This window comes from Mugil cephalus, chromosome 3 (genome assembly GCF_022458985.1).
Source record: "Mugil cephalus isolate CIBA_MC_2020 chromosome 3, CIBA_Mcephalus_1.1, whole genome shotgun sequence".
In the NCBI taxonomy this organism is placed as follows: domain Eukaryota; kingdom Metazoa; phylum Chordata; class Actinopteri; order Mugiliformes; family Mugilidae; genus Mugil; species Mugil cephalus.
This window is the reverse complement of record NC_061772.1, coordinates 6,871,707-6,899,681: the sequence shown is the minus strand read 5'-3', so window position 1 is coordinate 6,899,681 and position 27,975 is coordinate 6,871,707. Positions and strand designations below refer to the sequence as shown.

Genomic DNA, 27,975 nt, shown 5'->3' with positions numbered 1-27,975 from the left:
TTGGATGCTCTTTTGATCTCAGGTCACAGCCGCCTGTGTGGTAGCTTAAGGTGCTGGAATTGAGTGTATTCATTGCTTGAGGAGGTTTAAAAATCTAACATTTCACCTCATTAACAACATTAGAAAGTCTCTCAATTATTCCCACTGCATCAATAATGGATTTGCTTGGCTCTGCTTTCATCCTGACTGAGCATAATAAGAAAATCATACAAGGCATCATTAATAACACGAGGAAAGACTGTGCTCACTGAATCAGTATGCAGTGCAATACAGTTAATCTGATAGCTTGGGTGTTGTAATCGAATTGTGGTTAGCCTCTTAGTAAAGCATCAATCCAATTTGTCTCATCTTAAGAGTAACAGGGTTGCATAAGTTAAAAGATGACTTGCTCACTATTCACAAAAATCTATGAACTCACAGAATGTTTACACATTGACATTTAATAAAGAGCCATTTGAACTAGTGATCAATAGAAGCTACATCCGTATTTAGACTACGACCAGTAGAGTGAAATTACACTAGCAGTGACATCCAACATTTAACTTAAACAGCTGTGTTGATAACATTTTCTCATAGTATTTGGGTTTTAAAATGCAGTGGTGTGCATGCTGTATGAAAGTCGCTTTAGTCAGGTGTCTGTCTGTGCTGTGTGCCAGCAGTATAATGATCATTATTTTAACATATATCAGTATAAGACGACTGTGACCAGGGATGTTTTTCACCTAAATGTTTTAAGGGTAACTTTACAGGCCTTTATATGTCTTGGTTTTGCCTTTAGGGATCACTGAGTTTAGGCATACCTGCATAAATTACTGCCATTGTCAAGGAAATGTGATGAAGAATTTGCTCATGTCCTGTTACATGGCTTTATATTTGGAAACTGGAGTTTGTAAATATCTTGCAAGATATAAGATATCTTACAGAAAATAGTATAATAGGTTTAAAGAATAATAATAAGAATGTCCCTTGATATACACCGATCAGCCACAACATTAAAACCAGTGACAGGAGAAGTGAATAACATTGACCATCTTGTGACAATTCAGTGTTCTGCTGGGAAACGTTTGGACCTGGTATTGATGTGGATGTTGCTTTAACATGTACCACCTAGACCAGACCAGACACCCTCACCCCATAGCAATGAAACTCCTTGATGGCAGCAGCCATCCCCAACAGGATGCAGCCTGACACAGACACACAAAACAGTTTAGAAACAACTCAAAAAACATGGAGAACACCACAAGGTGTTGACCTGGTCTCTAAATTCACAGTATTGGTGAGATGATCCACAGAGGCCCCTCCTCTCAACCCATAGGACCCAAAGACCCCCACTAGGGACACAAGGGAGACCCAGACAATATTAGGCAGGCAGTTGTAATGTTATGCTTGATTGGTGTCCTTTACAACTCAGTTACTTTTCTATGCAGATCCCAGCTTTGTTAGGAAGCTAAAGTCTTATCCGTGCACCATATTTTAATGTTTTAAATGACCAGTGATTTTAGCAAGTTCATTTAATGAAAAAGCTTTCCATCGCTAAATCATGAAGACATTAAATATGTAATTGAATTAATCCTCTTTTTGTTTGTTTTTTTCTTTTTCTTTCTGTGTTCTTTGGAATTCATTTATTTTAGTTATTTCAAGGCTGGGATGCCGGTGAAATGCAAAGCCTGAATTGAAAATCAGTATGATGTACTCGTGTTTGACTGTGGTATAAAGTTCTAGATGCATTTGCGCAGCTAATGTCTACATTAGAGGCAAAACAGCACCACTAACAAGCTAACATCCTCTGGGTGATGAATGAGAAATCTCTGGAGGAGGCAACTGCTTTTAGTGAGGATTGTGGAGACATGATGGGCCAGAGTCGTCTTCCGTGAAATTGGGCTATCACTCTTTCTCATCATGGGTCAGTGCTGATTACTTAAATGCAGGACTGACAGGGAAATTCAGACTGGATCTTGAGGACGAGTCACGGTCATTTCCAGCTACATTTGTGGAGTACAGGGAGGCATTTTTTTCCACATTGATCACTTTAGAACCTCTAGCGCGATCAATCGGATATTGACTGACCTCAGAATCAGTGGTTACTGTTATTGCCAAACAGAAGCCTGAAACATGAGGAGACAACCTGAAAACCGACTAACATTTTCTGGTCTACTTGTGGTCGTGTTAAAATGCTCAGTGAGATTACACTATCAGCAAATAAATTAAAAAAAAAAAGATAATGCCTGCCTAAAACTATTTACCAGGGAGTTTAACTGATTTGTTGGTTATTTAAGCCATTTTGTTTACCAGGTAAGAATTTATATGGGGTGGACTTGCTACTTTTGTCAGTTTTGTATGAGTGTTGATATAAAGGTACCATCGTCTATGGATTGCTCTGAGAAAAGAGTAATCTGGTTGTAAGCATAGTCACAACCAACTGGAATAAAGTGATCAGAGACCTTGATAAAGAAGGGACATATTTAAAAAAAAAAAAAAAGGAATCCCAAATCGTGTTTGTTTATGCCACAAAAATGTGAAAATCAACTGGTGCATGCTGGTAGTCTTCAGCCTCCTGTGAAGTAGTTAAGTCGTTTGGAATGAATTGCAAAAAAAATAAATAAAAACACACACAAAGTTTTACTGTTACTCTCTAATCCTATTTAATTTGTAAGTATGTCATAGACTTTCCAGTGTTGCGGCCTCTGCTGGAAGTTTAAGCCACATTGCAACAACAGGCCTGGAGGAGCGTGCTGATAACAGTCTCCCTGGCGGTCTAGTACGCGCATTTGCATTTAAAAGAGATCTTTTTGATTTGGTTGGCCTGATTGTTCTGGCCTAAATGAGATTTTCGGGGGGGGGGGGTCAGTCGCTCACTTTTCCCCCTGTTTCTTTCTTCCCTCCCTCCTTCCGCTGTCCTCTTTAATGTTACTACAACCCAGATAGTTTTACAAGAGGCTGTGAGGTGACTTCAGCCAGAACCCATTCACATGCCTTTCTTTCATTCAGTGTCACAGCTTGGAAATTTGTAACACAATTTGTCAGTCAGATATGGAGGTTAACAATTGTGTCAGCGATTCTTCTGATATGTTGACTTTTAGGCTTATTAGTTGACCCTACTGCTCCTTTGTGCACCTCGGAGCAACTCTGCAAACTATACATCAGAGCTTTCGCACCATTTAGTGCGGAAGACTGAGCGTAAACAGGTTTTTCTTTTTCCAAGCAAGCAGTCGTGCAGCTCATTTTCACTGTGCTGTCTGTCCTCTCGAGCTGAAACTCAGCCAATCAGTCAAACCACCTGCTGTAGCGCTTGGACTGGAAGGAAAACCATCATACTGTCACTCCATAGCTCATAGTTTGACCCCTTTCCTTTGATGCTTGTAGCTATTTGTAATCACAGGATAACACAGCTCAAGCCAAGTGGAGTTGAAATGGATGGATGCTTTATTGAATCAGAGAGGAATTCAGTGTCTAGTGCAGTAAAGTAACAGAGAAACACAAATAGCATGGATTAAAAACTAGTATAAGATATTAAATATAAAATACAGACTGTACTAATAGAAAAGCTCGAGGGTTCTCTGACTTCTCCATAATCCCGCCTCTCTGTCGTCTTCTTTTTGTGGACTTAGGACTTAGTTGTTACTTGGCCCTTAAAGTGTTGGCTTTAATTGCGCTGACATGAATAGAAGTTGGTTTTATCGTGTGCTATTATACAATAGTGCTTGATAAAATATGCCAAGTAAAATCAAAGTTATGCTAAGTTCCTAACAACTGAATGTCACAGTGTTCTGAGAATGTAGTTTACCCGTGTTGTCAAGCAAACATGGAAAGAGTCTATCGGTGTCGTTGAGGGTCTAATCGTGGGGAGTTGAGCACTTGGAACTTTCCATTGCAGAAACATGATGATGATGACGAGGCCTCTTTGCTGGCGAATGTAAATTTTCAAGTAGCTATAACAGGCATTTCACAGTCAGGTGAATACTGGGCGCCTGCTTTATTAAGGTTAGTCATAAAGCAGAACTTCTTTTACTTGAAGAGCACTCGTTGTTTTGTCACAGGGTATCCATACCTGTGATGCTTGTATAAAGGAGTGCGCGACTGTCGAGCTGGGTAACATGTGTAATGAAACTTTGAAAGGTAAACTTGAACATTGTTTTCTGTCTGCCTTTGCTAGTGCATTGCTGCTTTTTATGGCGTGTTAAAGCAACGTGTACACCAGGAGAATAGTGTGAACTAGCTGTTGGCAGTAATGTGTATTACGTCACTTTGTTGGTCGTGTTATCTGTGTGTGTGTGTGGAAGGAGCCATGCAAAGCCCATAAAACTTTGCATCATACATAACATTCTCAACTACTGGGGATAGCTGTAATCAGGCCACCACAAAATGTCTTTTGTCCAGCATTAGTCTGTGTTTTATTGAAATGCTGCCTGAGATGACAGAACCAGCTGATAAACTTGTCCCCTCCTTCACTTCAGAAACATAATGACACAATGATGCTAAATACTGCTCCTGGCATGTGTAGACATTTTGACAAGGCAAGAACAATAAAGGAAACACCCCTTACAAAATAGTCACAGCAATGTGGGACATATTGTATAACGTAGCTGATTGCCTGTTTTGCTTTCAGTGGTCAGTATTTGTCTGTGACAGTTTCACCGTCGATGTGTTTTGTCATGCAAAATAAGTCAGGAAAGATGACATGTACTTGCATCTGTTGGAACTGAAATGACGACTTTGGGTAACCAGTAGTTTGTCGTATGGTCACGTTCATTCTAGGTAGTCACAGAGAAGAAGCCACGGCCACAGTCCTGCTGAGAAGTATAGGGACCCATATTTTATGCTGGGAAGCCTTTGATTTGTTTTCAGACGCGGTGCAATCCATTAGTTTCAGTAAGAAACCACTTGGAAAGTAAAGCAAGAAGCAACACATGGCTGAACATTAGTGATGAAAAGATGCAATTGGGTGTGACAATGTTTTAAGTTTGCGTATATATTCACTGGACTTTTATTTTGCCGGTGTGAATGTCCTGGACTCTGACTACTGGAATTTGGTACATTGTTTGTCTTGTGGACCTGAGGGAGCATGGGAATCCATTCTGACTACAAGGTCTTTGGTGTTTCTGTTTGTGTTGTAACAGAACAGAGAAGGGTTTGTTTAAAAAGAAGAAGAAGCTACTTCTTCACCAGATCTGCACAGAGGAAATGCCAATGTTTTTTCTGTTATACTCTACACATCCCTACTGAGAGCTACTGTATGTAGGTGGTAGCACAAGTGCCTCAATGAAAGCTTTTTTTTCTTTGCTTGATTTCTCCCTTCAGAGGTAATTAGGTTCATTCTTTGTTGAAGTACCAACCGGGAACAGTATATTCTCTGCTAAGGAATTGTTTGGTTTATTTGTGTCTTATTTCATGAGCTCAGTCAGGCTGAGTGGTGTCCCTCCTTAGTCTGAGCAGCCATCAATTGACCCTCATCTCATTTCCTGATCATGTGCTGAGCTGGTAATACTGAGTACATGCAATGGTAGCAGTTGATTTCTGTAGAGAGAATAATTTAATGACATCAAGCCTCATGCGGATGCCAGAAGGAGGGCTGTTTGTGGTCTGCGCAGGGTCAGGTCGTTTCCATCCAGCTTGGCAGTCAGCCAGCTACGATACTAGGAGACAGCAATGACACTTGTTAGTCTCTCCTAAAAGCAAGTCATTTGAGAGACTGTTATGCGCATCACCCTTGTTAGGTCAATAAATGGTTTGCATGCTGCATATAGGCTACTACTTTGTTTGCTGTTGAAAGGTTGTTCTGTGAAGCGCAGTTCTACAGGTGTTAAACAAGTTATTGTTGTACAGAGACAGTGTTTTTGTGCACTTGTTTATGTGGAATTATCGGAATTGTCAGCTTGCGCCGTCACCTTTTGAAAATGCAACTCGCTGATCCGTCTTAGGCTACACACTCATGTTTTCAGCACTTTAACATGCACATAGACTGACAAAAAAACAAAAGAATAAAATAAATAAGTAATAAAAAGGATGACAGGAAAATAAAGTGTGAACAAACTTGTAAATTATTCCAGTGCAGCCAAATAAATATTTTAGCTGCACTGTTGAGGAGCTGGGACACCACTTGGTCCAACCTGACCAGTCCCAACCGGAACAGACGTTATTGCACAATTGAACACCAGTGTTGCTTTTGATCCATTTCAGTTAACAACCCAGGTCCTGCAGCTGCTCCATTTTGTTCGTTTATGGGCCCAATAAATTACCCCCTGTGGCTACTGATAGCACTGCCTCGGACATATATTTGAATATATAGTAATCCACTGCAGACAGTACAAGAGCAGGGAATGACGCAAGTATTTCTCTGCTATTTTATGAAGGCACGATGCAGAGTGAGACTTCAGCAAGTGTGATGACTGTGGTATTTAAGGGTGAAGCAAAGAGGGTGTTGCCTGTTTCTGGAAAAATGTTCTCAAATGAAATTAAAATGCTGAGGAAGGCTGGACAGTGACCAGTAAGAAATATTCGCTTTCACTTTATCAGTTGCTATGCTTGTCTTTACGCTATAGATAGATGTTAAATGCAGCACAGTCAGTGGTTTTGGCACAAGGATGGCATGCTTTTTTTTTTTTTTTTTTGACAGAAGCTGTTTTGCTTTCACCAAATTAGCAGGAACCATAAAGGCTGTATCAGCCCGTATCAGCACCATAAGGCATGGCTCAGCGTCTCTGTGGCTCCTTCTTTCCTCACTATTTCCTTCTCTGCCTTTTACAGTTCATTTCAGTTAAGCCTAGAGGCGGCCTAAGTAATCATGGTGTGCCTCTTCTACAAAGAACAGACAGAGTGACACAAAAGAAGCTTTTCCTTTTGGCTGTATGGTGACACCATTCATTAAGTAGCTGGATTTTGTTCATCTTTACATTAATTGATGCACTTTCTCTGCATCCTTTCATCCACTTAATCTTGTCTTCTCCAGCTCCCATTATCTACCGCTCTTCTCATTGGTGAAATGCTGCTGCCATCAAGGAGTGTCATTGCTATGGGGTCTATGTGGGTGGTACAAGTCTAAGTAACACCCACATGGATGCCAGGTCCAAAAGTTTCCCAGTAGAACATTAAATTGTCACAAGATGGTTAATGTGATTCACTTTTCTTGTCAGTGATTTTGTATGCACTACACTGGGTATGTCAGCATATAATGCTCAGTGTGAAAGATATAATGTTGCAAAATACATCTGAAATGTGTGTGATGCAGTATAGTGAGTTCTAAGCGTTTTTTCTCTCCCCATTGTCTTCCCACAGGGCAGTGATGCCTGGAATGGTGATGTTTCGGCGGCGCTGGTCAGTCGGCAGTGATGACTTGGTGCTGCCCGCCCTCTTCCTTTTTTTATTACACTGCATCTGGTGAGTTTCTTCCACTGTTTAATTCATCTGTAGATTTCTGTAGGAAGCTAATTCACCTGAACAACTTCCACTTCACGCTTGCCTTTCATCGTCAGGTTGGTGGTTCTGTCCGTGGTTCTGTTCGGCCTCCCGTACGGCTCAGAACAGTCCTGTTCCATAACACTAGTGGACCATGGCCGAGGGTACCTGGGCATCCTCGTCAGCTGCCTGATATGTGAGAGCGCCATCATGTGGTTGAGCATGAGGGGCAGCATTTTGTACACACAGCCCAGGGAAGCTGTGCAGTATGTCCTTTATATACGGCTAGGTAAGACGCTTCTGTTTTTAAACACGGCTGTGTCTTGATGCTCGTTGGGGTCGAAGGTGGTGGTTATGTGGTTTCATTTTGTGTTTCTAGTTAAGATCTGAACACCGTTTATATTGATTGGGCAGCTATTGATCTCTGTTCTCCCTCTTTTTGTTCTCTCTCCAGCTATTCTGCTGGTAGAGCTAGTGTATGCCATTGTAGGAATTGCCTGGCTTGTCCAGTACTACCAGCCATGCTCTGATGTCACTGCCAAGAACTTGGCTTTGGGTGAGTGAGTGAGAGAGAGGGGATTTCAAGGGGACTAGGGAATTAATATTTGAAATAAAAAGTTTTTGTGTGTGTTTGTTTTTTTATGCTTGAATGTTTTGATATTTTCTGCAGGGATCGTTGCATGCAACTGGCTAGTCATATTCAGTGTTTGCATTACCCTCATGTGCACCTTCGATCCTACGGGTCGGACTTTTGTCAAACTGAAAGCAACTCGCCGACGGCAGCGCAACCTGACTACATACACACTCAGGTATTAACAGCCTCTTGGATCTTTCTTTTTGTTGTTTTGTCTTCATACAAAAAAACGTGAAATTAATATGAAATCACGAGGAATTCTTTGCCTTTGTCCCGCCATTAGACACAGGCTAGAGGAAGGCCAAGCAAGCAGCTGGAGCAGGAGACTGAAGTTCTTCATGTGCTGCACAAGAGCACAGGATACACAATCAGTGAGTCACAACATACACACTGAACCCATTTCCTGTTTGCACTTAAAAGACAAAAAAAAAAAAGCAGATATGTTTCAATGCTCAACGTCCTGTGAGCCGTTTATTATAATAAGCTCTGACTAGTTTAATAGAGACTGTGACATACAGCGGGGATTCGCTCAGCTACTTACCAGCGACATTCACCATTTAATGTAAAACATGAATGTAAAATGGATTAATTTCAGGGTAAATCCATTTACTAGCTATCTCGCGGGGAAAAAGTTAATCTGCAGTTAAACTCCAGTGAAAACTGTAGATTTGAGCTTCAATTGCTTGAACATTGCTGTGTTATCTAAATAGAATTTCATTTGCAGTGTTGAGAAATGTCTATTCACTCAACCATTTTCTGCCCTTTATCCAGGGAAAGGTTGTAGGTAGAAAGCGTAGCAATGTGGTCTAGACATTCCTCTTCATTGGAATATTCTCAAGCTCTTTCTGGGAACTTACTGACACTTTACGTATATCTGCTTGGTCATTACATTGCTATTTAGTCTGTCAGCATCAGACATGAATTTAAATGTTATGCGATGACAACATGTGTCTTTCGTGGTTGTCCGTGTCCTCTTTGTGACTCTGCTGCTTTCCTGTCCAGGACGCGTATTCAGAAGTGGCCAGCCTTTTTGCAGAGTTCTTCAGAGACCTGGACATTGTGCCTAGTGATATTATTGCTGGCCTGGTACTTCTACGCCAGAGACAGAGGTCTAAGAGATCTGCCATCCTGGACCAGGTATAACTAATGTAAAATATGCTAAAATCTGCAGTCTAAAAGGTTTAAACTGAAATTGAACTGAAATCACTTTTTTTGTTCTGATTTCTTGTCCGCAGGCCAACAATGATATTTTAGCCTTCTTATCGGGAATGCCTGTCACTCGTAACACGAGATACCTGGACCTTAAGAACTCAGTGAGTGTCTCTGTGTTTATATTCCATGCCAAATCACACGGATAGTAGACTATTTTAAAAGTTTAATCGTTTCACCACTCAGATCTTATCTTGAAAGCTCTTCTGGGTTTATTTACCCTCTCACACAGAGAGAGGGCTCATAATAACTCTAACGGCCAATAGAGGTTTCAAGAGACTATTATTATTTTTGTCCAGGAATGTCTGAGATTATAACAGTGAAATAGATAATCCAAAACATCTATTTCCCAGCAGTAGTGCAATGCTTATTTCTAAGGATCTGAATGACACCCTCAATATCTCTGAATCTTATTTACGATGTTGTTGTTTGTGTTTTCCTCTCCCAGGGTGAGATGAACATGTACAAGGATGTGTGCTATTACATGCTCTTTGCCCTGGCTGCGTATGGTTGGCCCATGTACCTGATGAGGAAGCCTGCCTGTGGGCTGTGCCGCCTTGCCAGCTCCTGCCCGTAAGCGCTCAAACATACACCCGCACAGATTTGATCTATTTGGTTTCTGCGTCTCTTGAGCCTCTCCAGTGCGGAACAAATTTCACATGCGTCAACACTTGCCAAGTGGTGATCCACTGAGACAATACAGCTCTAGTTGGACCCACTCACTGACAGAAGCAATGTGAAATTAATCTCTCTTAGCCAGAATTGCCGCAATGGGCTGCTAATTATGCCTTTGTAATCGTACTTGCTTAGAGTATTTTTCTTGTCTGTTCCACCTACTATTTATAAAAATCAGAATCTTCTCTTTACACAGCTGCACATCAGTGTCTGGCTCTCGGTTGTCTCAGTCCGTGACAGTGGAGGAGGACAACTGTTGCGGCTGTAATGTCCTGGCCATACGCAGACACTTCCTGGACAGGGATCTCAAGCAGGTCCACATTGTCTACACTTCCTGCCATGATGCCGTGAGTAATCCGACAACTGGGCAGAAGGCAGTCAGAGGTGTTTGGGATTCACTTCCTCTGTAACACAAAGCACGAGAGCAGTTTAACAGCTTTAGGCTCACGTTTTTATGTTTTAAATGTTTTTTTGTTTTTTATAATAGGCTGTAGAGGTTGATTATGCTATCCCTTTTTTGGTGCACACAGAGTCCTTTGTATGTATGCATCCTTTGTATCCGTTTTGATGACGCTTCACTCAACAGTTTAGTTGTTGAGATGCGGTCAACCGAGTGAGAGCGGTGTCATCCTCCTCAACATCAAGGCATGTGCTTTCTCAGTAGAGGCTGAACTCCGTCAAGCCTGTGCTTTGTCACAGATTGTGTTTATGATTGTCATGAACAGAAGGAAGGTGTCCTCATCAGTGGCCTCTGGAAGCATTCCTGCTCTCAACATACGGAGCAGTCGTGCTTCATATACAGGCCTAAGTGTTATGAATGTGAAGGCTGAACTGTCAGGAGATCCCTCCCCTGTGGAGTGGGTGCCAAACTTTTTTGCACCAGTGTGGTGACAATAATGCAATGACTGTGCTCACCACTGATGTGTAAGGTGATGTTGGGGATTGGTTTCAACTCTGGTTGACTAGTATTGTGTCATCTTGTACAACTCTGTTGTAAATTTGTCTTGCAAAGCCGTTCTATATTAAGGCTGTTCAGCTGAAAGTAAGTTGCTGTTAGCAATAGCTACAGTTGATTTTTTAGGAATAAGTTTAAGTGACACAGTGACATCCTTACTCTTCATTCTCCATGAAGATTTGTGCCCCGCTGTACAATTCATCAGCTATTGTTCATTTGTTGTTAATTCTTTATATTTGTCAAAATAATATATAATATTTTTATATTAATTTTTATATGAAATTTGGACATGAGCCACAGAATAGTAGTGATTTATAAAGCAGAGAGCTTTTGTGAGGCTACCCAACACTGAGTTTCCATCTATAAATTCCTTCTCTCTTCATGACTGTGCACTGTGCCAAGTTTGGTAAGGTTTTGTTGACAATACTCAAAGAACTGCTTTGGCAGCAGTTGAAATTATGATACACAAGTATTTACTCTTCTCCTAATGTCCCCGCTCACATTTTCATCTTAGTTTCTTTTCTCCTCTGCTCTGCTTCAATCTGCATCTTCCAACAGGTTTACGAAACCCCATTTTTTGTGGCAGTGGATCATGCGAAAAAGAAAGTTGTCATTAGTATCAGAGGAACCCTTTCACCAAAGGTGACTTTTATGTTTCTTATATAGTTTTTTTTTATATATATAATGGTATTTCTTCAATCCCTTTGAAACATTAACTGACCCTGCTCCTCTCGGTGCCTCATAACACCAACATGTCCAGAGCAGGTGAAATTCTCAGTTTAATGCATCAGACTCCCACACCCTGCACACATAGAGCGGAAACATGACTGGCTACTTCTGAGACAAATGTGACCTTATGTAAGCAATTCAGAAGCATCCTGTAGTTCTCTGGGCTTGAGATGAATCAAAGAGATTATTTTTGGTTTTAGAACAAAGGCCTTTTGGGAGATAAATAACTACTCAGTCAATCTCAGCAAGTTAAGATGTCGAGTCTGTCAAATTAGTATCCCTGTACTGTTCATACTTGTACTAAACTGCTCAAAAAAATAAAAGGAACTCTTTGAAAGCACATCAGATCTCAATTGGGGAAAAAACCTTTTGGATATTTGACCGAAAATCAAAGGGAAGAAAACAAGTGTGTCCATCCTAAATGGACTGTATCAGTCCGTTTTGCTGAATTGTCATTCCAGTAACTCACAATGGTACTCAGTACTTGCTTGTATACATGCCTGACACCGTCAGGGCATTCTCCTAAGTTTTTAATTTGTCTTGTGTGCATCAGGATGCCTTGACGGATCTGACGGGGGATTCTGAGCGTTTGCCTGTGGAGGAGCAGCATGGTACCTGGCTTGGCCACAAGGTTCGAGATTAAACACCTGATCTACAATTCATATCATTCTCCACTGTACAGTCCTCGGGGATATTTCCTCTTTTACGTTAATCTGCTCTTCATAGTGCAGTTTGAATGAGCGTCACAGATTCCCTAATGTCATTTCAGCTCTTTAATGTTTGGATAATTATTATGGATGTTTTAATTAGAGATTAATGAACAAACTTCCTGTTCATATTGTGTGTCTCTCTCACCGGGCTCCGTCCCTCTCTTTTTACTACCAGGGAATGGTTTACTCAGCAGAATACATTAAGAAGAAACTGGAGCAGGAAATGATCTTGTCACAAGCTTTTGGAAGAGACTTGGTACGTGACTCAGTATTCTGTGTAAAGAATGGCAGGCTCAGCGATGATGAAGAATTTTTATTGACACCAGTATAGTACCTTATGTAAGGCTGTACTTGGCTGTGCAACATTACTATAACCCTACACCTAGAGTATACAACAAATTTGTGATAAAAAGGTGTAGAAGGAATTTGTTAATGTGGCCATCTTCACTGTCTAACAACAGCGTGCTCACGTAATGACTCTTTCTCACAGAACAAGGGCACCATGCACTACGGGCTGGTGATAGTTGGCCACTCTCTTGGTGCAGGCACTGCTGCTATCCTCTCCTTCCTGCTGAGACGTGAATATCCAACACTTCACTGCTACTCTTACTCTCCACCTGGTGGCCTTCTTAGGTGAGTCTTCGTTTAAGGGGTATATGAAATAGGGCTGAAAGAGAAGGTCAGGCTTTTGGATTGAATACATTTTGTAGGAGGACTGTTTTGACACACTGTCACATAAATCCCATGCATTTACACAGAACATTAAATGTGACAGTGTGAACAATGTGTCATCTTTCCTTCTTGACATTTTTATAAACCCCACCCTGGCAGCTGCCAGGTCTGGACATGTTATGTTTTCAGGTTGTTTGTCTGTCAGTCCCATTTGTAGAAGCAATATCTCACGAACACTGACATGACATTTACAGTTTTTAGACTCATTAATTTATTCAGCTTTAACGGTCAAAGCTCCCTGTGTACACCTACATAACACGTTTTGTCCTCACGAGAATTTATCTGCTAATTGTGGCAAAGCTTCACACAGATGTCTCGTTGGATAAAATAATGAAGCAATGAGTCTTTTTACCTAAAAGCTCAAAGGTTAGTTTCTCTGTTAAATCATAATGCTCTGCAAAAACACTTTTCTGGTCATCATTCAGCGCTGTAACTTGAGAACAGAGGGAGAGGTCATGATCATTTCCCATTTAGTCAGACTGTGAATTGGAGACCCCAGTCTTAGTTACACACCTTAGTGAAGACAACATATTTTTCGCTTGAAAGTATTCACTGGAATTATAAATGTCAATATAATGGTAACCTGGTTATCACCAGAATTCTGGCCAGACATCAGTGTGAACTGCAACTTGACAGGTCAGCATGGCAGCAATTTTAGTAGTGCAGAAGTTAGAAACTGACACAGAAGTAACTGCTTGGGAAAAATAGTAATCCTAAAATAATTTCATTCAGCATTCACTATTTTAATTGTAAATTGCAGCAGACCAGCTGTATACAGAGCAGGGACGATCAGGTTGATTTACTTGAAACAACTATAAACATAGTTTGTTTGACTTGTTCCCACATGACCCTTATCCAGTAAGGTTATGAAAAAACAAGCTTTAGATCCCACAGTAATTTTAATTGCCTGTTCTCATTTTGTCTGTCTATACTTGGACATTATCCAGCACCCTGCCATACAGCTGGATGCAGCATTAACGTGTTTGATATGCAAATCATGTAGGAAGAGGATTTATACCAAGAGATAACTAAATGCTGCAGTGTACCTTTGGTGTTTCATTAAAACCAAGACAAGGAATTTTTAGAAGACACCAGATGGTTGCAAAAGAAAGGAAAACACAAGCACCACTTATGTTGGTCCTTTAATCTGTTATCCAACTTTGAATATATACATTTAAAATTTGCTATTTATGATCAAGGTCATTCATCTGCAAATAATAACGTTCACACATTTAATTTGTTGCTGATATAAGATGATTGTGGCTAACAATAAAATCGTTTCAGCTGAATGTCCCTACAATGCCTATATTGGAGAAATAACTTACGCTATTCTAGCGTAAAATACCACTCCCATGTGGGTACGCTCTAGCTACAGTAGATAAATATAGTATTATATTTGAAAGCGTTCAATTAGCCATAACATTCCTCAGACTAAGCTATTATAAGGTTATTATTCATAAAAGCAATTCTTTCTGTACCATGTAAAATGGCCAGAAACCGTACATTTTAAATGTTTAATGTATAAAGATGTACAGTCTGTAAAGCATTATAGTATTTGTACGTGTGTTTCTGGTGTTTTTAAGCACTTTTGAATTGGTGTTCATTGGAAAGTACATTTTGTCCTCGGTTCTCATCCAGTACTCTCTCTGCATGTCGTGATTTAACACATTTTCTTACTTTTATTTTCCCAGTGAGGATGCCATGGAGTACTCCAAAGAGTTTGTCACATCGGTGGTATTAGGAAAAGATCTGGTGCCAAGGTATCCCTTGTACAGAATTTCTTATACTGACGTTAACTTGACTTTTCTGCAGTATTATCACAATAGTATCTGATCTCTCAAAGGCTCGGTCTGTCACAACTGGAGGGTTTCCGACGCCACCTTCTGGAAGTCTTACAAAAAAGTAACAAGCCAAAGGTGACTTAAACTCTTGGTATCAGACCTGTAGACCATTTGTATTATGAAAGCATAAAAGCTGTTATATCTGGACTGCTGACAAAACACTTCTCTTCTGTGCAGACATTAATGAATAATTAAAGTCTCACAAGATTCACAACACATTTGAATTTTGTCCATCAAAATAAGCAGTAGAAGCCTTTGTAGCATCACGAGCCTGTACACTGTTCCAAGTTTTGCAGTGACTAATTAAAATAAACTGCCTTCCACATCACTGGAGTTATCTTTACTGTAGTTAAAGCACCAACCAGGCAGCCCCTGGCTGTTGCTGAAAAATTTCTAACATACAGAAGATAAATTTAGATGCCAATGTAAAGTTACGTAACAACACATTTTTCTTTTCAACAGTGGAGGATCATTGCGGGAGGCACTAAATGTATCCCAAAATCAGAGCTTCCACTAGAGGATGATGATCCTCAGTCTCAGCCGACAGCACCGCCCAGCAGCCGCCTGTGGCTGCACCCCAGTGACCTCAGTATTGCCCTGTCAGCCTCCACACCCCTTTACCCTCCAGGCAGGATCATCCACGTGGTGCACAACCATCCTCCAGAGACGTGGTAAGAAAACTCACTTGAAAGCTGTGGTCGGATTAAAACAATTAAAAAAATTAAGCGTTCTTGTTTTTCGTGTTTGAGCTTCTTGGGAAATGTACATTTGTTACCATACAATGGAGCTCGCAATCGGCTGAGTGCTTGTGTAACTGATTTGCGGACACCTCAAAGCGATTGTCGCATTTTTTTCACACCTGTGACATAAAAGAACTGGCAGTCCAGTGGGAAAAGGTATATCGCTGAATACTTGGGACAGTGTGGGTTTATAGTGTGTCACGCGGACCGGTTTATCTGGTTGCAGTCTCATATCATATTTTTTTTCTATACTCCTCCAATATGCAATTTTTTTATATATTTTTTACAGTCTGGGAATGTGTTATGGGGAAAATATAAATATAAAATACTGTCATGGCTGGAAGTACAAAAGTTTTTTTTTACTGATTGTCAGAATATGCTAGCGGATACATACATCAGCTGGTCTGTAATCCAGATTACAGCAGTCTTCGTACACTATCAAAGGAAAGAAGCCCTCGAGAGTTTATGGCAGTATTGCAGATCTCCATTTAACTTAAGGGTAGCCCATGGAGGTGGAGCAGTCTGACCTCGGTAACTCGCTGCCACTGCAGTGTCACTGCATGTGTCAAGCAATTACACAAAACAAGTAGCTGTGCAATCCTTTTCCACCCTCTGCCAGCTGGTGCAAGAGGTGAAAGTGATTTTCTTTTTGGTAGCACTATGCCTTTATGTCTGATGAACAAAAAAGAACAGCTGTCAAGTGATGATGATTCTTAGTCCTATTTTCTACTTTCCTCATCGTATTTGTGTTCTCTTTTACCACTGCATCTTAAGTCGCTTGTCATTCCAAGGTGCTTTACAAATAAACCTGCCTTGCTTCACTTTGAGTCATTCTATAATTTGCCAAATCAGATTTTTGCCTCAATCTACAGATCATCTGTTCCGGCGTTTTGTAGCAAAACTATTACTCTCGAGGCTAAAACAGTCCAGATGATTATATTTTCTGACGTCTTATTATATTTCTGATGTATTGTGAGTAAAACATGTTGAGGCAAATGAAAGTTCACTTGTTTTCACCGTGATCGACAATCCGTCTCTTTCTCTGCTCTGCAGCTGTGGCCAGGAAGAGCCAACATACTCGGCTCTGTGGGGGGACAACAAAGCCTTCAATGAGGTCATTATTTCGCCTGCCATGCTTAACGAGCACATGCCCCACATGGTGATGGAGGGCCTCAACAAGGTCTGTTTTATTTGTGTGCGCACAGATTGATTTCTTTCTGGGGGATATTTTGAAATGATGAAGAAATGGCTCTGAAAAGATGTTCTTGATTTCTAACACTGGGGGACTGAGTATACTATTTTTTTTATTTAAAAATGAAAGCTACTATTTAGCAGCTGAACTGTAGTTATATTTGTTAGTTATAATAGATCTAAGGAGAACATCAGTATTAGTTAAAGATTTACATAAGAATCTCCTAAGCTTACTGATCTTACAATTTAAATCTTGTTTGTCTACTTTGATAATGTGAATGACAGTAGTGAGGTCAAGAGGGATTAGACGAGAACAACGTAAACTGAAAATTTAACTGTACTAACATTTGAAGTCATAAATAAATCAAAGACAGTCTTAGATCTATTTTTATATTATATTTGGTAAAAACTATAAATCTATAATTTTACTACAGTGCATTCAACATATTATTACTAACAGATGGACAAGCCTTCAGTTGGTTGAGAACTTTGACATTTCTAGGGAAGATAGAAATGTCTTTTGAAGATAGAGGATCCATTCATCATCTTTCTGGCCTTTAAATCCACATGTCTCATGACTGTTGATTATCACAACCAAATGGAGATTTATCACGTAAGACGTAAGGCAATGTTTATTTATCCCATGTATGGGAAACTACCTTGTCACAGTTGCACAGAATTAGGTATGAAACAAGAAACAATAAAAGACAGTATCAAATTTGAAAGAATGTACAAAATATACAAGAATGTACAGCACTCACATTCAGTATATACAGTGTGGGCAGGGAATTAAAAAAAAAAATCTGAATATAATATAAATTGCTAGGGTCATTGAATAACATTGAGGTAATTAGTGCAAGATAGGCATGTGCAAACAGCAGATTGTTATGCAAAAGAATCTGTAAAAAGGACAAATCAGGTCACAAAGACGGTTTCAGTTGCGAGTGATAACATGTACTCCTGGCTGTAAGTGGTACAGTGAAATGTGGGGAAAGTTATTTTTTGGTATGCTCCAGTGTTAGTCAAGAACTCTTTTTTGTTCCGTGTAACTCTGACTCCAACATTAATTTATGCATGTGACTCATCATTAACCTACAACTTACCATCCCTTTTGTTTTCTCCACATTGCTCCTGTCTCAAAGCATGGGAACTGTTCACCCGTGGTTGGTTTCATGGTCTTCTCTGGTCTTTTTGAGCATATTCTTCACGGACATTGAACATCTATTTTAATGAAAGGGTTATTGTTAACGTGTATATTTGCATGTAAAGGATCCACTTTGGGGTTTGCACTTTCCTGTGTGGTTTGTTTTCCCCTTTTTGCCGTGTGTTTTTCCTTGATATTGTACGACTCTTAATGGATGGACCTTGAATAGGTATGTAAGTATGTTCACTGTGTACGAAGAATGTGTTCATGTGTGCCATGCCTAGTATGTAGTGTGATACCTCTGGTGTTTCTGCAGGTACTGGAACCATTTTGTCCCCTGTCTGAGCAGGAAAACTCGGAATCAGAGGAACTGGAAGTCAGTCAACCTACCAGCAGTCCTACTGTGTTCAGATCTTCTCAAAAAGAATTAAACCATAGTTCTCTTCCCTCTGACTCTCCATCTACCTCCCACAAAGATCAGTCTTGCTCTTCCTCCCTCAGAGACTCTGGGGCTACCTCTGTTCCTTTGACAGTCCCTGTTTCTACCTCTTTTCCAGATGCAGATTCTGTTCTTCAGCCTCCTCCTCTGTCAGACTGTTCTTCTACCTCTGAGCAATGTTTGGTGTCTGTCCTTCCACTTTCTAACAGCCCTTCCAAGCCTCTTTCAGGAATTTTTCCAGTTCAGAATGAGTCATGCACGCCAATGCAAACCCAATCAGAACCTCCCATTTTTCACCCCGGTGAAGATGAAATTGCTATTTGTGAATTCCTGGCTGATGAGTCTAACGCTACTCAGAAAGAAAACGCTCATCTCGAGATGGTAGCGTCACATAGCTCTTTGCAAAACAGTGGTTGTGGTTCTGTTGTATAGTAAGTCATGACGCTCTTCAGCCTCTGTGGTCACACTTACTAGTTTGAATAAATATAAAATAAATGCTTCAGTTGTATTCAGTTTTACTGGGACTGAATGGTCAGACTAAAATGATGGTCAACATTAAAAACGTTTTGCATGAGGATTTTGTGTCAATCTTTGGGTAAGGACCTTCTGAAAAGACTGCGACCAACAGTTAAAGTCATCAGAGAGGAGTTGGAAGCACTCCAATCCTTCCACTGCAGGAGGCCACAAAAAAACAGGATCCCAAGCAGCCAAAATGCATTAGCAGTCAAGAAAAAACTGGTAAAACTCCTCCCTTGGCGTTCCAGCTGGCACTAGTGGCCTTTCCACTTGCACATAAACCTTTGGCTGGATGTTACAATTCCAGGCGAATCCACTGGAAACCATTAAAATGTGTCTCAGGAAAGGTAGGAACCACAAGGTGATGTGGTAAATTCTAGCAATAAATAGCTGCTGAAATCCAGCGCAGGTTAATGAGTATGCAATCTCTTCAAATGGCTTTAACATTCCTACAGGATGAGTCCAAACCCACCTGCATCTCTATGTCTCGTTAATGACATTCGTCATCCAGCTTTCCCGAAATCAACACCCTCAACCCTCTTTTCTCTTCCTCTTTCAGCTTCAGAACATTGGGTCAAGTGCTTTGGCATGCACTTTGTAACCCTTTTCCTTGACCTAACAAGTTTTCTTTGTATTCACAAAGTTTCCATGGTAACCTAATTTCTTCCACATTAACTGCTCTTTCTTCCTCCTTGGCTGGGGTTTTCAGCTTTTGAGCTGCAGCTCAGTGTCTTTTTTTGCTGTTTGAATGCACATATTCAGCTTTTCCTCAGTCGTAATCCCCTGAAGAAGGTGTCAATTACTCATCAGCCACAGATGAAGTAACAACGGGGAACAAATGTGTCTAACAAATGTTAAAAAGAAAAGAAAAAAAGAAATGTCTTGACGTGGGACGGAGAGGGCTGTCACTAATAAGATCATAAATATCTTCCACTGTGCATATATGTCATAAATTCATGGCCATTGGAGATTCATTACATTATTGCTTGATGTAGAGCTAGTAAACGTATGTGTATATATTTTTTGTTATTATTGGTTAGTCATTGTGCCTATAAAATTGCAGGTGATGTGTTTGATAATGTTGGTGTTTGCTGTTTATAGTTTATTTGTCATTGGTCACACTCACACAATTAACATCATCATATGTTCATGTGTGATCCATAACCCAAACATGTTTGTTTCTTGTTTCATTTTAAACGTACTAAACCTGCCTGTAAGAGATTCATTCTTGGTTTTAATGTTGTTTTCCATGTGGTTTTATCATTCATGTCCATTGCCACAAGTATTATATGTTTGTATGAGTGTGTTTACATCCCCTCACTATTCATCTGTTTTTATATCATCATTTGCTCTGTTTTTAAGTCATTAAAGTAAACCAAATATATGTATTTGTGTGCTGATGTGATTTGCCATTGGCTTTTGTTTTGTTCACATTTATATTTTGTAGGGCAAGATTTTCTAGGTTGCATATACATTTTTCTTACAGTTTAGTCTTTATCATAGGTGTAATGTAGGTCTTGCGTAGTTTTTGCTCAGAGTTCATGACTCTGCCGTGGGTGTTTAACATCAGTCAGAGTAGGTGTAAGCTCACAGATAGATTGCACTTACATTTATCTGAACTACACAGTTTTGTAACACTATATTAAGAGATGCATTCGCTCTGCATGCGCTGTTGAATGCAGTTGTAGTGGTTACTTGGATATTATACTTGAAACAACAGTGAATTGTCGCTTGATAAGTGACACAAGTGAATACGGCTGAAAACTGACATTGTGTTTTCATGATGCATTCCCAAACTATTATTGTCTTGTGGATTTAATCCCTGATGTTCACATAAAGCTGACTTAATTTAAAAAAAAAAATTGTGTTGACTATATTTGCCAGTTAAATGAGATCCCTGTACGTTTAGTTTTTTGAGAATAGTAGAAATTAAATAAGACAGTGGGGATATGAATTAGTTATATTTGAAAAAGTAGCAGTTTTTATGAATATAATAATTTTGAGAAGATGAAAACACTTAAAAAATAAATAAATAAAACACACTTAGCTTTCATTCTGTATGAGATTATATAGTTTTCACTGATTCTTACCAGTCCAGATTCTCCCTGCTATCAAGCTGTACATGTACCTGTCAAGTCATGTGTCTGTGTGTACTTCTGTGCTTGTGACAGGTGCTGGAGAACTACAACAAAGGGAAGACTGCTTTGCTGTCAGCAGCCAAGATCATGGTGAGCCCCACAGAAGTGGACTTGAACCCAGAGACGATGTTCGTGGATACATCAACGACCTCTCAGCAGCCGACGCCTACAACCCACCATCGCAGGAACAGTAGTGTTCGGTTAGTACACCAAGCACAACTGTGGGTGTGTTTGAGCCAAAAGGAATATAAAAAGCTGTTTGATCTTTTATATATATATATACAGTATATCCAGTTTGCAGTCTTGCCTCAATATGTAATGAAGTAAACCTCACACTAAACTCTAGGGCTTTCCATATGTAGATGGCTGATCTTAACGTACATATGTAGCTAGTGCTAAAAGAAATACTACTGCTACTAACTGATACTTTGTTCTCTCAAATTTATCATTTCTGTCTGTTCTGTTTAAAAAAAAAAAAAAAAAAAGACAAAAACACTTGTTACGGTAAGCAAAGCATGCCAATACTAATTTTGCATAATGTCCCTTCTCTCATGCACGCATGCACGCTGTCTGACCACAGACCACTTACAACGTATGGTAGTATTCAGTTTCCCCCTCGTCCTCTCTGGTTTAGCCCCCATCCAAAGCCAGTGTGACCTCCTTGTAGTGTTGGTAGAATTATGTTACCTCCTGTATTAGATGTTAATACAAGAGCATACATGCGCTACAGTTGGATACACTCCTGGCCTCCCAGTCTCTCCGTTTCTGTTTTTTTCTTCCATCTATGTAACATGTAATGGTGTTCACCTAGTCCGTAGAACTGACATATGGTACTAACGTGTTCCCACGTGTCCCTTATTTAACCTTTCGTAAGTCGTTTTGACCCATTTTCTCATGTCTGTTTTGTGTTTTGGATCCCCTCTCCACTCCATTCCCTGTCACTACTCTCCAACCCGTTCTTCTCCTCTCCTCTAGTTCGTGTGCTCAATCGGAAATCTCTCTGGATGGTTTCTCTGAGTGCCCTCCTCCCCCAGTGCCTGTAGTGCTGCGTGGAGCGCGGGAGCGCCTTGCAGTGGAGCTGAGGGAGCGCAAAGCACCACTGGCTGTCATGGAGAGTCTATCAGACGCCGAGTCCCTCTATAGTCTGGATTCCCGACGCTCCTCGGCTGCATTAAGGGGTTCTCCAATGCTAGGCAGTCTCCCGTTCCCTTTGGATGCCCCAATCCCAGAGGAGAACCCATCTCTCAGCTCTCGCACTGAACTACTCGCTGCGGACTGCCTCTGCCAGGCAACGCCGGAGCACCTGGGTGAGGTCGGGCCCTTCTTTACCCCGCTGGATTCCAGATCCCCCCCAGACTACCCCATGCGTCTTTCTCCTGCCACACCACGCTTCAGTGGACACCATTCCCCGGCTCTTCTGAACCAGAGTGCCCTGGCTCAGCCTTTCAAACCAGAGCCTAATGCCACCTCAAAAATACTTCCTGATGGAGATGACCAACAGATACCCGGTGTCTACAGCCCAGGGAGCACTCCTAACGCTCCTCTAAGCCCACAATTAGGCTCTAGACCAATGGATAGAGAAAACGAAGACTGGGAGTTGGAAATGGCAGAGAAACAGTTAAGTGCAGAGATCAGACCGGCAGCTTCTACTCCTCCACAACAGTTATCCAATGGGAACCCCAGCCAGGCAGTGCTGGAGTTTGCCCAGTACTTAGACTCTTTATTCAGACTGGACGGCAGCAGCTCACCGCCTCTGGAACTGTCGGACGGGGAGTCCGAGTCAGGCCGGGGCTCCTTTGGGCAAGGTGAGTGTCTTGGAGATGGACAGCGGTTGGATGACAAACAGCTTCTGGCCAGAGCAACACTGGAGCCTAATCTAGTCCCCAAGCCCCCACGCACTTTTGCCGGGTCTGCTGACCCGTCTTCAGGCATATCTTTGTCACCCTCGTTCCCTCTCTCGTCATCCGAGGAGCTCAACGATCTTTCCCCCAGCGAGGGTGCCCCGCCATCCATGCACTCCTTACGGACATCGACCCCTTGCCACTGCCCCGAGGAGAACACGCTATCCTCCATGGTGTAGCGCTTTCTGAAGGCTCCAGTGCCATTTGCTCTAAATTGAGAGGTGCAGTCATCCAAATTTGAAAACATATCACAGTACATGCATGCGGTGGAATGCAGTCACTCGTCAGAGATCCAATAACAGAACTTCACTGACCAACTCACAAACTCTATCCATTCTTCAGGTGTCCCTTTTGAACTCTGTTTATAGCATTTTCACACTATTGCAATGACAAAGAAAAAAAGATACCTCTCTCTGCATGCCAGGGGGCTGTGCTGCTTTTGGGTGAATATAGATAACTGTAGCTTCACAATGCCATTCCAAAACAATGTTGTCTCAACCACACGGGGACACGTCCGCATTACATCGATTCCCTGACTTCAATCAAAGGGAGAATAATTAACTGAGCAGGGATTAAAAACTCACACTGTAGAAGAGGTTAGCTTAGGCACACCATCTGGGTTGATGTACTGTACAACTTCCTGCACCCTCAGCAGCTCCGGAAATTTGTCCAGCGTTTATTTGATTTTTATTTTTTTAATTCAGGAATGTGAAGATGGACATATTCGTCAATAAATAGAAGCGAGAAGACATTAAGAAAAGTTCCTCAGGTCTACAATGAATTGACTTTGAGAAATAGAGTAAGTGTGTTTCATTGGTGAGAATCCATGTGTCTTAAACATTTAGTGATTGTGACAAAGTTATAACAGACGCCTATGGATGTTTTTGAGTCTTTCAGTTACTCTTTATAGTGCATGAAGATGTTTTTTTATTTTATTTATTCATGAAGAGTAATTGTCACTAAGCCACTTAGACTGACATTTGGTTATACTTGCACACATTATGTTGCTGAATTTATCCCCTTTGCCAAAAAATGAATACACTGTCTTGCCAAATGTATTTATGAGATGTAATTTTGTATATGTACATGGATATTGCTTTATTTACACACACAGCTAAGTTCATCATCTTCTCCCCACGACATTCAGTTGGTTCCCATTGAGACTGTTACACAGCAACACCACAGAAACAATGTCACCCTGACATTAAACACTGCCATGGCTTTCATTTTGAAAAACAGATCCTCTGCACACTGGGTTAAACAAAGAGCAAACTTGCTAATAGTTGTCCTAGTTTCATGAATACTGTATATTTCTCCTCGGAGAGCTGTTAGCAATGTGCCCAGGTCAGAGTTTGCATGCTTTATGCATTTCAGAGTAGCATGGCTGGTATAAAACAAGCGTTGTCATTAAGCCACATTAAATAAGCTATGAATATCTCCAGAAACCATCATATATAAACTTTTGAGAGGCTGATTGGATGCCCAGGTCCCCAGAGAGGACCAAACTGCATATGCTTAAGGTGTCCCAGGATATCATTTCTCGTTCTGAAGGTGCTCTCAGTCATTTTGGACGTCGAGGTGTTTGCTTCCCTTTAATCTGGTTCATCTCAAACAGCCTTGAGGTTGGACTGACTGACGAAATGGGTTGAACGTTGCGTATCCCAAATCTAAAAATGGTTTGTGGCATATGATCTTCCATATCACTTTGGGTGTAACAGGTGGCTCAAAATTTGCATTATTTATTACAGTTAATGTTGTTTTATTGCTATATTTGATGGTATTATTATCCTTATTGCTCTTGCAACAGATTGGTTTGATGTCAGTGGTTTTTATCTCAGTTTTTAGGACAGTGTGGGGAACTTTTTAAACTTTCCCAAACGTAGGACATTATCTATTTCAGCTTTTTTTCTGTCCGAGTGAAAAAGTATTTGACATTCTGCCACGGCATGGTGTCAATATGTTTTTCTTTCTTTTGCAAATGTGTCATAGTGGTGAGACATGCTGAAAAGTGACTGCCTTCTCACTGCGACCTTTGGTGCAAAATCCACCGTCAAGCCTGGAGTCACCATAGCGATCTGTCTACGCACAGTGTCTCTAATTGGGATGAGATGTGCTGTGGTTACTCACAGTGGACAGCTCCAGCCAGTTTACCGTCTGACACTACTCAAATCATGCTGCCAGTCCCAGCAGACACAATAAGGTTGGGCCAGCATTTTCCTACATTCAGTAGCCTCGCTTGCAGCTGGTCATATATGAAACACTGCTGAAAGAAAGCACCAGTACTTTTCACCATGATGTGTACAGCACCATCTTCTATGTGTAATTATTTATGCAGATGTCTAAATAAATTCCAATAGAGTCATGTAGAAAACAACTATATAACAGTAAGGAGATAATGGATATATTAAAAGATATCAGTATTGACGTATAGAGAAAAAAAAATCATCTGAAAGTTATTTATTCCAACTATTGGCAGATTTACAAATTGGTCTATATTGAAATGAATAATTCAACTATGTCTTGTCCATGTTTACCTGGTTTGCTTCCCTTCCTATCCTGCCCCACAATGAGAATGTATTTAATCCCTTTCCCTCACTGCCCTGCCTGTAATGGAATAAACTACAAACTATAAAAAAGAAAACTATGAATGTCTCTCATAACTCTTTTAAATGAGCCATGAACTGTACTTAATATTGCATGTTATCTGGTATCTGAATCAACTTGTCTAAGAAATGTTATGATAAAACGGTTTGGGGTTATAGAAGATGAGAATATAATGGGAGTACTGTGTTGCCTTTCTCCTCCTGTATATTGTTAGACATTTTAAATGCATGACTTTTGGTGCCAGGTGCTCAAAAGTTTGAGATAAATACTGATGTTTTGCCATATTACCCGTCCTTATGCTTTAGGTTTAATACGAGAAATGTGACCTGGTTTTCAAAAAATGCTGAGTGCACATGTATCTTGGATGGAATGAGTTGTTGGAGCTATTTTGAAGCTTGTGTGTAGGTGCCGTGCTGCGTGAGTGTACAGCAGCCCTGACTGAAACCAGAGTATACTGTTGAGGCTTATAGAGGAGCCGTGGGTCAAATGATGCTGAGGGGTGTGTGTTTAATAACAGCAGTGATTCACCTTCAGCCTGTCTCACCTGTCTCACCTGTCTCCCAAGGTAGGCACCAAGAAAGATATTAGTAGTACTCATAAGCAAGTGCACACCAAGAACTCCCAATAGCCCATGTGTGTTGTTTTGATGTATCTGGTGATACATACATACATACATACATACATAGATCTTTATAGATACTTTAATGAGCCTGAAGGAAAGTCACTTCGCAGCTGCTCCATATTACACACATCCAAATAAAATAATACTTGTGTGCAGAGGCACATTGCAGAGGCTGACATTGTCCAAAATGGCCAGCAGTTTCTCCATAGTTGTCCTCTCGGCCACTGCCACCATCGACTTATTGCCCACTACAGAGCTGGCACACTTGATACTCGTGAGAGTTGACTACCTCCACCTCCACCCCCACTATGGACACCAGCATCAGGTGGGAACTCATCCTCCTGTAGTCAGCTTCCATTTCCTTGATTTCGTATGCATGTGACATGTGTCCAAGTGTTCTGGAAGTTGACAAACCATGGAATATCACTGAGGTAATCTGTGATCGAAGGGGTCAACACGCATTTTAGTCAGATTCTCATCCTTTGTCCAGGAAGGAGTACACTCTGTGGAGGAGAAACAAGACACTGTCCTCCACCTTCCCGATAGGCGAATTGAAGGGGGTCCAGAGCATGCTGAATCTGAGGGCGGATGAGGTGGAGCATGAGCCGCTCAAGTGTCTTCATGAGGTGGGGTGTGAGAGCTCCTTCCCTTTGGTACTGGGTCGATGCATGAATTACTTCCACAGGGTGGGGACCTTTCCCAACATCCTAGGTCACACTTTGTCTGGTCCTGGTGCAATCAAAACAGAGGTCGGCCCTAAGCAGCATTAGACCACTTCCTGAACCGACCTGGATGTAGCTGGCTGTCGTTGTACTAATGACTTGTACTGTGGTCACAGGAGGACGAGGTTGTGGTCTGGTCTGCCCACTGGTGGCAGAGGTAAGGCTGTGTATACATCCTATTGACATAAAATAGGTCAATGGTCCTGTTCTTCCTGGTAGAACAGTCAGCAAACTGGTAAAAAGCAGTCAATATACGGTCCAGGGTTGCATGATATGAGCAGAAAAGCCTGAGGGTGCTGGGGCTGTCGACTGTCTGTAGTGCATTGAATGTAGTGGTATGAATAGCCTCACGTGTAATCTCTGCACCAGATCTAGCGGGGATGTAAACACACATGGTGATCAAGTATGTAAACTCTCACAGTATGTAATAGGGTGTAAGGCTAACAGCTAGCACCTTAATGTCTCTGTTGGAGATCGTGTCTTAAACAGTAACACACCCACCCTTGCTGTTACCACATGCTCTTGTGTGACTGTCAGCTCTCACCGTACTGTATGATGAACTCAAGGTGGAGCAGACCATTCAAATGTCAGCTGATTGTCATTCAACTTTTTTGTTCCCCTTTCAAATATGAGCAGCCAAACTGTGATGACATTAAATGCAATAAAATGCAAAGGGATGACATGATAATGACAAAAACAAATCAAAAAACTTGGCCCCTACTTTGGTGACAGACATGCTACAAACAACAAAGCAGTGCTCTGATCTCTTAAACATTTCACTTTCATCACTGGCTCTAGCTAACACGCGTTCGTACAACATACATTCTATTTAGTTCTTCACATCCAGATGGGATGACTTTTTCCATAGGCTCACTGGAGCAGCAAGGACAACCTCTGCATTCATCAAGGTCACATGGTAAAATATTCTGCAAATTCCCTTTGATTTCCCAGGAGACATATGCTTGATGGTGTAGGGTGCACCATTCCCATCCACAGCTCTATGTGTACGACTACTTTGTCCTAGAACGCATCAACAATTTTCCTGTTTCTGTCGGACATTTCCAACATAAATCATGAGTCA

At 41.0% G+C, this 27,975-nt stretch overlaps 1 protein-coding gene across 3 annotated transcripts in view; it reads left to right on the top strand.

Moving 5' to 3' along the window:
- The window catches only part of dagla (diacylglycerol lipase, alpha), a 32,219-nt gene extending 6,632 nt beyond the window's left edge, over positions 1 to 25,587 (top strand). For 2 of the 3 annotated variants that reach the window (XM_047580031.1, XM_047580032.1), the window contains exons 2-21: positions 7,273 to 7,374; positions 7,470 to 7,681; positions 7,847 to 7,948; positions 8,063 to 8,201; positions 8,310 to 8,397; positions 9,029 to 9,163; positions 9,262 to 9,339; positions 9,684 to 9,808; positions 10,107 to 10,257; positions 11,424 to 11,507; positions 12,148 to 12,225; positions 12,480 to 12,560; positions 12,795 to 12,937; positions 14,728 to 14,796; positions 14,880 to 14,952; positions 15,340 to 15,548; positions 16,671 to 16,797; positions 21,079 to 21,245; positions 21,532 to 21,549; positions 22,021 to 25,587. In XM_047580031.1, coding sequence (XP_047435987.1) covers positions 7,280 to 7,374; positions 7,470 to 7,681; positions 7,847 to 7,948; positions 8,063 to 8,201; positions 8,310 to 8,397; positions 9,029 to 9,163; positions 9,262 to 9,339; positions 9,684 to 9,808; positions 10,107 to 10,257; positions 11,424 to 11,507; positions 12,148 to 12,225; positions 12,480 to 12,560; positions 12,795 to 12,937; positions 14,728 to 14,796; positions 14,880 to 14,952; positions 15,340 to 15,548; positions 16,671 to 16,797; positions 21,079 to 21,245; positions 21,532 to 21,549; positions 22,021 to 23,125 — 3,279 coding nt within the window. In that variant the 5' untranslated portion in view covers positions 7,273 to 7,279 and the 3' untranslated portion in view covers positions 23,126 to 25,587. The remainder of the gene's footprint in view (positions 1 to 7,272; positions 7,375 to 7,469; positions 7,682 to 7,846; positions 7,949 to 8,062; positions 8,202 to 8,309; positions 8,398 to 9,028; positions 9,164 to 9,261; positions 9,340 to 9,683; positions 9,809 to 10,106; positions 10,258 to 11,423; positions 11,508 to 12,147; positions 12,226 to 12,479; positions 12,561 to 12,794; positions 12,938 to 14,727; positions 14,797 to 14,879; positions 14,953 to 15,339; positions 15,549 to 16,670; positions 16,798 to 21,078; positions 21,246 to 21,531; positions 21,550 to 22,020) is intronic. The other variant, XM_047580033.1, reaches the window with a different exon arrangement.
- Positions 25,588 to 27,975: the final 2,388 nt, after the last annotated feature.